The sequence below is a fragment of the Lutra lutra genome, chromosome 3 (genome assembly GCF_902655055.1).
Source record: "Lutra lutra chromosome 3, mLutLut1.2, whole genome shotgun sequence".
Lineage (NCBI taxonomy): Eukaryota > Metazoa > Chordata > Mammalia > Carnivora > Mustelidae > Lutra > Lutra lutra.
The window spans coordinates 190,513,409-190,528,048 of NC_062280.1; the positions used below are offsets into that span (position 1 = coordinate 190,513,409).

Below are 14,640 nucleotides of genomic sequence, written 5' to 3' on the forward strand. Positions count from 1 at the left end.
TGGCCGGTCTTGCAGAGGTTGAGACAGGGGTCCCCTGGCTTCTGCTGTTCCCAGCTCCCCAAGGCTATGGACAGAAACGCTCTAGTTTTGGGTAATGGTTTTGTGGAGATAAAACCCCGCCCAGGACAGTTTGGCCCCTTAACGTGCATGCTCAGTAGTTCTTGTCTAGTCCTGGAATTTCTTACGCAACCATCACTATTGTCAATCTAGAACATTTTCTTCCCCACTCAGAAGAGAACCTGTGTCCATCAGTAACACTCCCCTCTTCTTCCTAGCCCCCGGAAACCATAGATCTTCCCATCTGGGAGCTGTGCCAAATCTGGACGTTTTCACTTAGGAGGAAAACATTCCATTTTGGCCACATCTCTGTGGCATTTGATGAGGACAGAGGGAACGGCCCTTCTCTGCTGCCCCCCGAAGAGTTACTTGGAACATGAAGTCTTAGAGGTCTTTGCTGCTCTTTGGGTCAAATTGCAGAGCATCTGATAATCTCTTGATGGCTTCGCCCCTGAGTGTTGTTGCAAAATCAGAGCGATTTTAAAACTTGTCTCTTTTCTATTTGTTTTTCCAGGTAGCAGAAGGTCAGGAAATTTGTGTGATTGAAGCCATGAAAATGCAGAACAGCATGACAGCTGGGAAAACTGGCAAGGTATGTCCCCAAGTTCCCATCAGCCCTTGCCAGCTCTATGACAGGAAGCAGAACTTCCATCTTTGGATCTTGGATGGTTAGGGCTGGAAGGCACGGTGGAGGTGACCCCTGCCAGCTCCTCGCTCCTGCAGACCAGGACATGGGAGCTCTTTCTGCTTGGCTCCCATGTGGCCCGCTTCATGGAGTCTCTGACGTGCAGGTAGTCCAAGAACAATTGTTCTTTCGCCTTCATGTCTTTCCGATTAAAGGGTCTTTAATTTTTAATGTTTACATCTGTCTCGGAGGCGCTTAGTCGCCTGAGACTTCAGTGGCACAGTGGGAACTGGTTTGAGAGATCGCAGAAATTAATGTAACTCTTCAAGATAACTTCTCCACAAAGAGAACAATTCTAGACAATTTTAGATCAAGAGGAGCTGAAAGCCCCATGTACATGTGGGACGTAATGATTTAGGGAGGGAAAAAAAAATGGAATCGTATTTGTCCTGAAGCTTTTTAGGAGTAAAACTTCTCACATGTATTTTCTCCTTGAGGAAAATAGAGAAGTCCTTTTAGTGATAACTTCATTATTCTTCTTGCTTCTAAAAAGATGCCACCCACAGCTGAGGGAGGCTTTTCTGAAGGACAGTTTGGTTTGGAGGTGTCTGCATCCAGGGGTGAGGCAGAGGGGGGGGCAAGGAGGGGCGCAGAGATTGCTATGGCTGGCTCCGTGGCCGGCTCCATGGCCCGTTCTGTGGGAAGCCAGGATTAAGCTCTGGGGACATGGGTGTCCTGGCAGAGAGGTACTCCCTGCTCCAAGTGTCATTTGCATCAGAGAGATACATCCTCTGTCACCCCAGCAGGAAATGAGGCTGCTGCCCAGACCGAAGGCCTGGCTGGGAGCAGATGCCCAGTTTAGGGTGGGCGGGCCTGGAGCTGGCTGCCTGGTCAGGCTGGAAGCGGCTGCCGTTGGCGGGGCCCAGTCTCTGTGGTGTTTGGGAGAGGAGAATGGCAAGATTTGAAAATCTTGGCCTCTACATCTGATTCCTTTTCTAAAAGTGAACCCCGAAATGGCCTTTGTTCTTGTAGAAATTGGTGGTTTTGCCCCTTGCAATTAACATTTCTGCTGCATTAGTTTCATGTAATGTCCAGGCATGATGAGAACTTGACCTCATTTGGGGGGACCCAGAACATGTATATATATATAGACGTCTGCTGCATGCCAAGGGCACCTGTTGCTGGAACGGGGTACCAACACAAAAACGAACGTGGCCTTAGCTTCTAGAAGGAGCGTGGAGCCCTCCTCTGTCAGTGTGTTCGGGGTCTGCCTGGTCTCACGGTGGCTTCTGGGTCTCCTGCTGAGGCTCAGCCAATCCCTGGCTGTCCGTGGCCCGGGAGCCGCTTCCAGGGTGTTGAGGGGCTCCGGGTCAGCTTGTACTTTGGCCCGACCCCTATCAGCTGGAGCCCTTCCTGCCCAATCCCTTTTCCTGCTGCGCCCCAGCAGGGCGCCCGGGCGTGGTCAGAGCCCCAGCACCGTGGAGCGGGCTGGGTGAGCCTCGGGTTGGGCAGCTCTTATCTGGAGAGCGGTTTTTCCTCCCGGAGCAAACGCTCACAATGGAAGCCGGTCCTCCCTGTCGTGGGCGCCGTCCCGTGCAAATGCGTCCCCTCAGATCCTCATGAGCCCCCCACCCCCGCGCCTGGAGCACCCTCCAGGCCTCTGAAGTCGTCGCAGCGTGGGTTCCTGAGGGCCCCCAGGCTGGGATGCGAGGCACACGGGGCCCATCGGGTCTTCCACTTCCCGGCGGCGGCCCGGGGATGCAGGTCAGCCCCCGACCCCGCGGCCCCGGACTGCCCGCCGGTTCTCGGGTGCCCAGAGCGCGGGGCGGGTGTGGCCGCCGTGGACGTGCAGCCCCCGCCTCCCGCTCCCCGCACGCCAGAGCCACCCGGGAGGCCAAAATCCGCTTGGAGCCCCGACGGGTCCGCACACCCGGAGGACCGGTTCCACCTGGGCCACCGAGTCCCCGCGGCGCAGCCGCACACCTTCGCGGCGTTTCCTTTCGCTTCAGAGGGAAGCCGAGGACTTTCTCCTATTAGCGGTCCTCGTTCTGGCGCTTGTATCCTCGTGTGGGGTTTTGGTTTGGTTTTGGTTTTCGAGCACGAAGGATACCAGTAACACCACCTGAAGCCGCAGCCGAGCGTGGGAGGGCGCGCTGCTGAGAGCTCACGCAGCATCAGGGCGGCCGGCTTTAGGGGCGCTGCAGACCCCCCCACCCCGCGCACCTAGTGCGGGGCGGAGGGGGGAGGGGGAGGGGCAGCGGGTGGCGCAGACTCCCTTGGACCAGCAGCTTCTAGGACAGACCCGGACAGGCGCGGGGGAGGGGAAGATGGCCAGTCACCGCCCTCCCGAGGACACCCCTGTGCACTCCGTCCCCTCTGCCAAGCAGGAGCCGACTGTTGTGCCCCAAAGCCTGCCGGGCTGTCTCTTCATTTCCAGAAACAGGTGACGAGATGGCACCCTCGTGGTCCAGTTAATAATACTGACTCTCCCCTCTTTTTTCTTTTCTTTTCTTTTCTTTTCTAATTCAAGGTGAAATCAGTGCATTGTAAAGCTGGGGACACAGTTGGAGAAGGAGATCTGCTTGTGGAACTGGAATGAAGTATTTATAGCCTTTCAGTCATCACCCAATTTAATTAGCCATTTGTATTATTATTCTTTCACACTCAATTTAGTCAAGCGTTTTGCAGGAACACCCCTGTGCAGCAGATTTTACATGGTCATATTTATTCCACATATAGTCAAAACCAACATTCTGCCAAAAAATCACCAATGGAAATTTTTATTGATATAAATACTTGTACATATGATTTGTACTTCTGCTGTGAGATTTCCTAGTGTCAAAATTAAATCAATAAAGCTGAGCATTTGTCTAAATATTAGTTTGCCCTTTTTTTGAATGAAGACAATGTACATAAGAGGCTACTGGCTGTGCCAGTAGACTTGAAATACTAGTGTTTCATTGTGATCCTTTAAAAAACATTTCTATAAACCCCAGTTCTTTGCCTTAGTCTCATTAAATTAGCATTTACCACCTTATAATCGGATTACCTGCTTCTGCCTGGCTGAGGACCTCGCACCCATCTGTGCCCATTCCGAACGTCCAAAAGCCCCGAGTGGGGCTGCCGGGGAGTTTGGAAATCCGTCCTGCATGGCTCTCACGGGTAAGTGCAGGGCCCAGGGGCCCAGGGGGCAGCCGCTTCAGGAGAGCTGGGCCCACACGCCCACCCTCCCCACCCTGTCCCATAGGCTGTGCTGGGCTCCCTCACCCCAAGAGGGGTGGGTGTGGCTGCCACAAGCCCATCCGCTGGTGCCCATCCTTGCCTTTTTGTGTTTTTGTGAAGCAAGTTTCCAATTAAGAAAACAGGGCTAAAAATACTGATCTGTCTTTGTGCCAGATGGAGTTAGTGAGCACGGTCTACCATCAAGTTGAAGAGCGCGGGAGCCCTCCCCTCGGAGAACGAGGTTACCGAGGCCCAGCAGCTGCGTTTTTCAGTTGCTTCTGAGATCCTCGGGATCTGTCTCTGACTTGGCTGGTAAGTAAGCAGAGGCAGAGTCGTGTGCCTCTCAGAGTCTACGCGGACAGGTCATCAGATGGAGGGGGGAGTAATTGGTACTCGTGCCTTGCTAGAATTATTTTAAGTGCTGTTTGTGTTTGGAAGCTAAGCTTTCTGTCAGGCCTGAAGAACAAATTAGTAATGTGTTGGTTCTTCTCTGAAAGGCCCTCCCACCCCCCAAACGCAGCTCCCTTCGGAGGCAGGGACGGCACCTTGTCCCTGGGCCTCAGGCCTGGGTGCGTGTCCGTCTGAAATCGGGCTGTTCAGCATCTGCCAGCAAGTAGATGGCTTGTGATTTTGCTAGATGAGAAGGAAAAGAACCTTCTACCACATAAGTAGAGCCCTCCCCCCCAAAGTCAATAATAGTACCAACACGTAAATTTGGTTTCCCAAAATACCCAGTTCAATATTATATGATCATCTTTAGTAATCCCTTTTTTAAAAAATATTTTATTTATTTATTTGACAGAGATCATAAGTAGGCAGAGAGGCAGGCAGAGAGAGAGAGAGGAGAAAGCAGGCTCCCTGCCAAGCAGAGAGCCCAATGCGGGACTCGATCCCAGGACCCTGAGATCATGACCTGAGCCGAAGGCAGAGGCTTATTAACCTACTGAGGCACCCAGGCGCCCCAGTAATCCCTTTTTTAATAAGCTTGATCTGAAAATTGTGAAAACTAATGTTTTATACAGTTTAAAAAATTCTTGCTGCTACAAGTTAGAATCAATACAGGAGGGCTGCTGAAATCTAGCTGCTGCACAAAGTCTACAATTTAAATGTTACCTCCAGATCAAAGCGAAGCAAAGCAAAAGAAAGAAAAATTTGACATATGAGTTCTTGAAATGTCATTTAGGGGAATTAAGATTCCTGAATTTTCCTTATCCCATCGATTCAAGCCCGTGGCTTTCTTGAACCAGCAAGCAACAAAGCGCTACGGGATAGACAGGCTTCAGGCATAATCTTGGGATCAGTGTGTCAAATACTGGGGGAATCAGCTGCAACTGAAAGAGAGATTGTTCCTTTTCCCGGACTGAGTTTTACAACTCTCTGTTTCCACGGACATTGAAGGCACCCAGTGCGTGCAGACCAGGCCAAGGGCGTCCTCTCATCACCGGGGCTCTGTCCCCCGCACCCCCCCACCCCAGCGGGGGAGCCGTCCTTGCGCTTGTCATCTGTTCTCCCGTGGATTATAGCGGAGGCCATGCTCCCCCTGGGAGTCATAATCGTCGTGGTGCGGGAGGTGGACCCACTCGGGGGCGTAGGTGACCGTGCTGTATACGAAGCACTGCAGGGTCCCGTCGGCGCCTGGCGTCTCCTCGGGGGCCCTACACGCACCTTCCCACTCGAGGACGGCGATGCGCAGCGGGGTGCGCTGGTACATGTTGGGGCAGCCCTCGAACTCATCGAGGAAGCTCAGCATCCGCTCGTCCACGGCATAGATCTCGCCAAGCACATGCCGCCCCTGCCCCGGAAGGTTGAGTAGCCACGGGATGTTATGTTCACCGGCGATGACCAAGGGGTAGGGCTCCAGTGTGCGGCCCCGGCCGCGGAAGGCAGCGCAGCCGTTGGCTTGGTCCCGCAGGACCCCGTGGTTGGGCTGGCCTCTCTTCAGGGTCCCGTACACGAACACGTGGGCCATGCGGGCCACAGAAGCTGCGGGGGAGAGAGCGAGCAGATGGTATACACTGTCCGTGGCAGAGGCCTAGGGAAGAGCGTGCGGGCCTTGTGGGGGCTGGACCCCTGGTCTGGGGAGGGCCGGCGGAGGCTCCCAACCCCCACACAGCCTGGAGCCCACCGCTTTGGACCACCGCGTCCGAGAAACACAGGCCACCCTTCCCTGTCTTCTGGGAAAAGGCACTTAGGTAAGAACAGACCTGACAGAGGGAGCCAGCCCGTCTGGGGATCACTCTGCAGACCTGCTGTTTTCTTAGGCCAGTTAGGACTTTAAAAATTACACTATAAATTTTTTTGTAGCTAAGTTAGAAATACCAATAAGCAAGTATTTATATACATACACAATGCATGTATGCACACATGTACAAGACAGTCATGCACAGTCCGTTACAAGAAATCACTCAGGCTTCAGTCCTAAGCTTACATTCTGGTCCTGGCAGTCTGACCCAGCCAGCTGGAGTGATCACACATTCCAGCATTCCTGCTCAAGGCCCCAGCAGGCAGTGGGGCTCCCCAACTCCCTGTGACTCAGCACTGCAGCCTTGGCTCTCATGTGAAGGTGAATATTTACTGCTCACCTGGGGCTGGGCCACAGATTGTTACATAACTGATAGAAGTCACCTGTGTGAAAGTGACTCCAACAAAACTAGAAGTTACGGGGGGCCTCTCGCTCCTCAAGGCCTGGCACCTCGCTGCCCTCCTTGCCAGCGCTGTGTGATGATGGCAGGCTCTGGAAGGAAGACACTTTGCACATGGAAACAAAAGATGAGTCCATCTGCCGGCAGCAGCCCACTACCAGCCAGGAACAGCTGGAGGGCGACACCCCCTGGAGGCCGGTCACGTGGCAAGTGGCCCTTGGAGAGGTCACACTTGACCCACAGGACTAACACTTTTTGGTGTCGCAGGTCTTGGCCTCACGCTGCCTCTTCAAGGCATCTGGGGAGGGTGCCCGGCCCCCACAGACCCCCACAGCTGCTGACGCCTGTCCCCTCCTCACCTGTCCACTGCCTCGGTCACCAGCCTGCGGAGCGTCAGGAGTTCATGTGTTTCAGGTAAACTGTGGTCGGAAAGGCCTGGCCGTGGGAGCAGCACCAGGTCGGCCGTGCAGGCGCGCACAGGGCCTTGGGCAGGACGGGGACACCTTGAGCACGATGGGCATGTGGTGGGAGCTCTACTTTGGGTGACTCTGGTGACTCTGGTGACAGAGAAGGACAGATTAGAGCTGTGGGGCGCGCAGGGAGGTGTGCTGGGCACGGAAGTCTGGAGGTGAATCAAGGAGAAGCCGGAGCGCGGGTACAGAGGGACGAGGACCATGTCGGCGCCAAGGAGCCGAAGGTGGCCTGGCTGCTGCTGCTGGGGGACCAGGGAGGATGGGCCAACCTGGGCACAAAGAGGGCGTCGAGAGGAGCAACAGGGACGGAGGGGTGGGCTGGTGGGGCCGGACATGTGGGAGGTATCCGAGTCCCTGACGCTTGCATCCCGAGCACTGGCATGACCTGCCTGCAGCTCCTCGCCGGGGAACCCAGGCTCCATCTGTCTCTGGTCGCCGTCACCACCCTCGCCCAAAGACTGCCCCCCCACAAGGGCCTGCTTCTCTGGTCCCTGCGGCCTCTCCCCAGGGCAGCGCCCACAGGGCCCTCAGCTGAAACACCCCACAGCTCCCCTGTGGTCTCCTGTTGGGGGGCTGGCCCGGAGTGGCACCCACCCCGCCCCGCATCGCCCTGACAGGCACTCCGTGGTGCCTGCTGGCCCTGTCCCCTGCCAGAGCCTTAAGAGCCGGAAGGAAACTAGGAAGCATCTCGTCAGGCGATGCCAGCTCTCAGGTTTGGTGAGGATCTAAGAGTGCACGGCCAGGCAAAGCCAGTAGACCCTGGAGACCCGCTCTGTCCGTCACTGGGGCCCTCGCTTGTCTCTTCTGTGATTAAATTTTTAAACGAATTATGTGTCCATGATGTAAAAAGTCAGAGCGCTTTACCAGAACAGTGAAATTGCCCACCCCTTCCCACTCCGTGGAGGCAGCGCTTCAAGCCTTCAAGCTGTGGCATTTGGTATTGGTCTTCGTACTGCGGGGGACTTGGCTGCCGCCCCAGCTGCGAGCACAGCGGCTTACAGCGCGGACCTTAGAACCCAGTTGCCTGGCTTGTGGCTTTAGGCGAACCACGTCACCTCTGTGCCCGGCTGTAAAAGGAAGCCCTAGCAGCAGGCTGGGGCAGAGGGCGGGAAGCCCCCTCTCCCTGCGCGGGGCTCTGTCCTGCGGGAGCCGCTCTGCACCCCCAACCCGTGCCCCACCCCCACCACCACCAGCGCGCGCCCCTGCACCGCCCCGCGGCCCTCCGCTTGACTCCTGTCAGGGTTCCGGTCAAATCCATATTCATCTCAACACTAGAGCTATGTAAACACTGTTCTCAGATCAGGCACAGAGTGTACTATCATTAATTTCCTTTCTTGGACAACTTTTCTGTTTTTCTTGGAATTAAATCGCTTGCAGGTTCCCCCCTTGTCCCCCGCCCCCCACTCAAGTTTCTCTGACAGTAACTCGGCCTCTCATGTTCAGAAAGCGTTGTACGCATCCGTTCAGCCTTGAGCACTGGTAAAGAACAGAAACGACTCGGGAGATGCGAAGATCTAATCGCCGTTCTGACCGCACTCTCGAGGCAGGCAGCATCCCATCTGGCGTGCGGAGGGGCTGCTCGGAGTTGCTGTGCAGACGGAAGGTTTTTACAGGAAGGCAGGTGGGGCAAGGAAGTCACGAGCAAGAGAAGAGGACTGTTTCAGGCAAGGTGACCTTCCCTCCGGTGGGAGCAGGACTGTCTTACTAGGCCGGTTACCTCCGTTTCCTCTGGGCCATGGGGAAGGGCCCACGTGACAGATGACCTCGTCAGTGCTGAGCGGAAAATTCCTGACTGACCAGTGAAGACTAGTTTCTAAGGAAGTCTCAGAGTACAATGATCGGAGACAAAGTCCTGGTTCAGTGACTTGGCCTAAAATGCAGCCATTTTGGGCCTCAGCTTTTTTTTTTTTTTTTTAAGTTTGTTCGTTTGTTTAAGAAACCTCTACACCCAACATGGGACTCAAACCCATGACGCCACAACCCCACGATCGAGTCACAAGCTGTTCCACCTGAGCCAGCCAGGCACCTGTGGGTTCCATGCACGGGGTGTCCTGCCATGCCACCCAGGGCTTTCCTGTGTCCCCTGTGTCCCATGGCCACCTTCTTTGTTGACTCCCTCATTTTGCTGAAGCTCATTCTTTCCCACTCTTAATTAACAGCGTGGCTTGGTAGAAAATTCTAGAAACTGTTTCCTGCAGAGCTTTAAAGGCATTCTTGTTTTCTGCGTTCCCATGCTCTTGTTGAGAAGTCCAGTGCCATCAGGCGCCACCATCCTCTGTTCAGGACTTGAGCTTTCCTCTCTGCAGACTTGCGAGGTCTTCCTTTTCCCCTCAGATTCTGAGGTTATGGTGTACTTTCTTGTGGGTTTTTGTTGTTGTTTTTAAGATTTATTTGAGAGCGAGAGAGAACACGAGTGGGGCATGGACAGAGGGAGAGAATCTCAAGCAGACACCGTGCTGAGTGCAGAGCCCGATGTGGGGCTCAATCCCATGACCCTGAGATCATGACCTGAGCTGAAACCAAGAAGTCAGACGCTTACCCAGCAGAGCTGCTCGGGTGCCCCACTTCTTGTGGGCTTCATTTGCTATGCTGGGAATTTCTATCTGAAAACTCACCATCTTGGACCTTGGGGAGTTTCCTTCTCATTCCTACCTTCTTGTTCTCTCTCTGGTCTCCTAATACTCAGGTATTATGTATCCTGGATTAATTTTCCCTTTTTTCTCTCTCCTCCCCTTTCCTATGTATTTTTCCTTCTAGTCTACTTGACTCCCAGTTCTTCTATGAACTTGTGTCTATTTTTGCCATCATTGTTCTTTCCCAGCTCGAAGTCACCGCTCATCTTTGGGAAGGTATCAGTCATCACGTGTTCGGGGGGTTGGTTTACATTTTCATCTTTCCCTGCATGGCCTCTCTGTTGCAGTGTGTATTTCTTTAGAGGTTTTCTTCACATGCTGGTAATCCTTGGCTACTGGCCTTTGGTATTGAGAATCCAGACACCATGTGGGCAGTGAAAGTCCTTGTGCAAGGGAGAGGGCCTGATGGTTGGCAAGCCTCATGTGGGGGATCTGTTTGTGGGGAGGGGGGCTCCAGATAACAGAATCTCTAGGCATGCAGATTCTCCTTCGATCTCCATTTTCAGGGTGCCGCCTCACCCCACCCTCAGCTGGGCCCAGTGTCCCCAGTACCAAGCCTCTCTGGACAGTATCCCACTGGCCCCCTGTCAGGAAGAGGCGGCTGGGCGTCTCCGCTCCCTACACAGACTTCGCTCCTTCCTGCTCCCTCTTCCCTGACCGTCGTCTGCACAGACCCGGGGTCTGGAGTCTGCTGGGCAGTCTGGCTGCTTGCTGGCTTCGCACCGTGCAGGGACTTAACGTGTGGTTTCTCCAAGCTGCTAAGTCATCTTCTGTCTTCAGAATTCCATTGCCTTCCCTCGTCTTCTGTCGTTATGGGTCACTAAAGCGGCATTTAGGGAGAAAGCGGGACCAGAAGAGCCTGTTCCTCTCGTGTCTCCTCTTCGGGGAGCCCTCACTGCACCCCATGCCCCCCCCCCATTTCACGGGGCCCTCAGTGCTTCAGCTTTCCAGACACTCAGTGTGCAACTGACGGCAGCGGAGGTCTGGAAACTGCTAGCTTAGAGGGGCGCTGAGGAGAGTTTACGGCACCACGGGCTTGGGTGTGTGTTTCAGTTGCCAGTGAGGTGGCAGTCGTGGGCCCAGAGTGGACTGGAGATGGCTGGGGGACAGAGGGGGTGCGCGTGCGGAGGGACAATGTGTCCCCTGAAGCAAGAGCATGAAGGGAGAACGGGAAGCAAACAAAGGAGAGGGAAAGGCCAGGGAGCCGAGGGGGCCGAGTTTGTCACCCCAGAATATGCCTCTTTGGCTGGAGGATTACTTCAGCCTGATTATTTTTTATTTTTTTATTTTTTTTTTTTAAAGATTTTATTTATTTATTTGACAGAGAGAGATCACAAGCAGGCAGAGAGGCAGGTAGAGAGAGGGGAGGAAGCAGGCTCCCTGCTGAGCAGAGAGCCCGACGCGGGGCTCGATCCCAGGACCCTGAGATCATGACCTGAGCCGAAGGCAGCGGCTTAACCCACTGAGCCACCCAGGCGCCCCCAGCCTGATTATTTTTAATAAACACAGGAGAGGGGCGCCTGGGTGGCTCAGTGGGTTAAGCCTCTGCCTTCGGCTCAGGTCATGATCTCAGGGTCCTGGGATCGAGCCCCACGTCGGGCTCTCTGCTCAGCAGGGAGCCTGCGTCCCCTCCCCCTCCCTGTCTGCCTCTCTGTCAAATAAATAAATAAAATCTTAAAAAAAAAAAAAAGAAACACAGGAGAAGCTAGAAGTTAGAAGTGACGCATTTGAGAAGAGTCACTTAGGTTTCTAAGGGGTGTCTACGGAGTGTCTCCACTTGTTAGGTTGTCCCCCTACCCGTGCCAGCGAGAGGGGGACGGCCGTCTGTTTCGAGACGCTCCGGCAGTGCCCACGGCATGAGTCTACCCTCGTCTGCGCGCTGCCTGCAGCCCTCCCCCGCCGGGCTCCCCGGCCGGGCTCCCGCTGGAGAGTATCCACGGGGAGGGCGCGGGCGTGCAAGGGAGTGACTCGGTTCCCGGGGTCTCTCCATGTTCACAGCAGATACACACGTTATAGAATTTTTGTGTTTTTCTCCTGTTAATCTTTTACTACAGGGAGTAATAAGAGTAGAGGGAAGATTAGGTTCTCTCCCCACATAAGGAATGAGATACATACTCCCCTTTCCCGTTCACCGTGGAGGTCAAAGGAAATAGATGCGTGAACAGGGAGCATCAAAACCAAAACAGAACAGAGCTGCGGAGCGGGGACATGGGAAAGTGTGCTGATGGCGTGGTGAGGGGGCCCTGCCTCAGAAGGGACAGATGGGTGGCCACAGGGACGTTCATGCTGAGCTGCCTGGCCTTTCCTTAAAATAGGTGAGGTCGTCTGTCCAGGCTGGGGCGGGCACCACCAGGGCCGAGGACCTGCGGAACGGAAAGAGGTTCGGAGCGGTCCTCCTGGGAAGGCCTGGGCTTTGGAGTAAGAGCAACAGGATGCCAGAGCAGGTGCTTAGCAAAGACAGTGTCGAGCTTCCCTAACTCCGGGATTCATCTGCGAGGGAAGAGAAGAAATCCCTCACCCAGGAGTGGACAAGCCGGCCTAGAGAGAGGGGCGGAAGGACAGCAATCGCGGTCCGGTCTCTGCGGAGGATGGCGCTCCTTCGGGGGCTGATTCCTCCCAGCGATGATCAGGTCCCGTCTGCCGGCCCGGTGCCAGCTCTGCTCACCGAACCTGCCCCACGCCTTAAAGACAGGTGGTGGGACCCCATTGAGCCGATGGGGAAGCTAACGCGGCGGGGACGGGGCTCCAGGCACAGAGCCCTTGGGGGGGCAGCACCAGGGGCTGGGCCTGGGTGTGCTGGGCTCGCGGTGCCCCCAGCGCTCTGCCCTTCAGGCTGACCCCGAGGCCACAGGGAGGTGACCCTGTCAAGGACAGGCCTGGACTCGGGCTCTGCAGTGACAGTGATGGTTTACAAAGGACATACCTCACTATACCCTCTGTCTCCCCAACTTGTTTTCACTGAATTTTATTGGCTAAACCAGTTCCTTCTCTGAATTTCTTATTTCCAAATATTTCAAGATTGTGATAAAATACACAAAATATAAAATTTGCCACCCGAACCATTTTGAACTGTACAGTTCAGTCGTGTTAAATTCACACTGCTGTGTACGCATTCCCCGGCCCTCTCCCAGACACTGTCCAGCTTATAAGACTGAAACTCTGCACCCATTAAATATAACTCCCCATTCCCTGTCTCCCCACCCCTGGCAGTCCCACGCGACTTGCTCTTTCTATGAGTCTGACTCCTCTAGGAACCTCATGTAAGTGAAATTATATAATGTCTGTCTTTTTGTGGCTAATTTCACAGAGCATAATGTCCTCAAGTTTCGTCCGTGCTGCAGCACATGTCAGAATGTCCTTCCTGCGTAAGGCTGAGTGGTGCTCTATCACGTGCATTATGTATCCATCCACCGACAGACGTCTGGGTTGCTTCCACTTCTCGGCTACGGTGAACAGTGCTGCCATGAACATGGGATTGCTAGATCATATGGTTATTCTATGTTTAATTTTCTGAAGAACCTCCGTCCTGTTTTCCATTAGCAGCTGTACCATTTTTACATTCCCACCAACAGTGCGCAAGGGTTCCAATTTCTCCACATCTTTGTCTGCACTTGTTGTTTTCTGTTTTGCTTTGTTTTGCTAGTGGCCATCCCGACTGGTGTGCGGCCGTAGCTCACTGCGGTTTGGATGTGCATTTCCGTGACTGGGGATGCTCAGCGTCTTCACATCTGCTTATTGGCCGTTCGCATATCTTCCTTGGAGGAATGTCAATTCAGGTTTTTCACTATTGTGTTTTAGTTCTCTGTATCTTCTGGATATTAACCTCTTACCAGATGCATGGTTTACAAATACGTTCTCTCACTCCACAGGTTAACTTTTCATTCTGTTGGTTGTCTCTTTCGATGCAGTTTTGAATTTTGGTGCTGTCCAATGTATTTTTACTTCTGTTTCCTGTGTTTTGAGTATCATATCCAAGAAATCACTGCCAAATCCAGTGTCATGAAACTTACGCCCTATGTTTTCTCAAGTTTTTATAGTGTTAGCTCTTATATTTAGGTCATTGATCCATTTTGAGTTAATTTTGTATGTGGTTTCAAGTAAGGACCCAGGGACGCCTGGGTGGCACAGTAGGTTAAGCCTCTGCCTTCGGCTCAGGTCATGATCTCAGGATCCTGGGATCGAGCCCCACATCAGGCGCTCTGCTCAGCGGGGAGCCTGCTTAACCGCCCTCCCCCCCCTACCCCTGGCCACCTCTCTGCTTACTGTGATCTCTCTCTCTGTGTCAAATAAAAAAAAAAAATTAAAGTCAGGGCCCAACTTCGTTCTTTTGGATAGGGATAGCCAGTTTTCCAATTGTTGTAAAGACTGTCCTTTCCCAATTGGTCTTGGCACTCTTGTCAAAAATTACTTAACTATATATGCGACGACTGATTTCTGGATCTCTGTTGTCTTTCATTGGTCTATGTATATGTGTGTCTTTATGTCAGTACCACACTGATTTTGATTTCTGTTGCTGTGCAGTAAGTTTTTTGAAATCAGGAAGTAGGAGACCTCCAACTTTGTTATGTTTCAAGATTACTTTGCTTAATTTGGGGTCCCTGGATATTCCTTATGAATTTTAGGATGGATTTTTCTATTTCTGCAAAAATGCACCTTTGGGGATTCTCATAAGAGTTGCATTAAACCTGGAGTTCACTTTGGGCAGGATTAGTATCTTAACAATAGTCTTCTAATCCATTAACATGAGTTATCTTTCCATTTATTGTCTTTAATTTCTTTAAGCAATGTGTTGTAGTTTTCAGTGTATAAGTCTCTCACCTCCTTGGTTAAGTTTATTCCTAAGTATTTTATTCTTTTTGATATTACTTTAAAAGGAATTAGTTTTTATATTTTCTTTTCAGATTTTTCATTGTTTTGTTTGTCTGAAAATATTTTATTTACTTATTTGACAGAGAGAGACACAGCGAGAGAGGGAACACAAGCAGGGG

At 53.1% G+C, this 14,640-nt stretch overlaps 2 protein-coding genes across 5 annotated transcripts in view; one reads left to right on the plus strand and one right to left on the minus strand.

Moving 5' to 3' along the window:
• Window positions 1-3,557, plus strand: part of PCCA (propionyl-CoA carboxylase subunit alpha) — a 405,781-nt gene extending 402,224 nt beyond the window's left edge. The window contains exons 23-24 of the mRNA XM_047720325.1: window positions 572-649; window positions 3,213-3,557. Of these exons, the coding sequence (XP_047576281.1) occupies window positions 572-649; window positions 3,213-3,281 (147 nt within the window). The 3' untranslated portion in view covers window positions 3,282-3,557. The remainder of the gene's footprint in view (window positions 1-571; window positions 650-3,212) is intronic.
• A 1,320-nt stretch (window positions 3,558-4,877) lies between these two features.
• Window positions 4,878-14,640, minus strand: part of GGACT (gamma-glutamylamine cyclotransferase) — a 55,726-nt gene continuing 45,963 nt past the window's right edge. The window contains exons 2-4 of one of the 4 annotated variants that reach the window (XM_047720330.1): window positions 6,906-7,103; window positions 6,487-6,653; window positions 4,878-5,887 (exon numbers count right to left, since the gene is read on the minus strand). In XM_047720330.1, coding sequence (XP_047576286.1) covers window positions 5,403-5,873 — 471 coding nt within the window. In that variant the 5' untranslated portion in view covers window positions 5,874-5,887; window positions 6,487-6,653; window positions 6,906-7,103 and the 3' untranslated portion in view covers window positions 4,878-5,402. The other 3 variants (XM_047720331.1, XM_047720332.1, XM_047720333.1) reach the window with 3 other exon arrangements.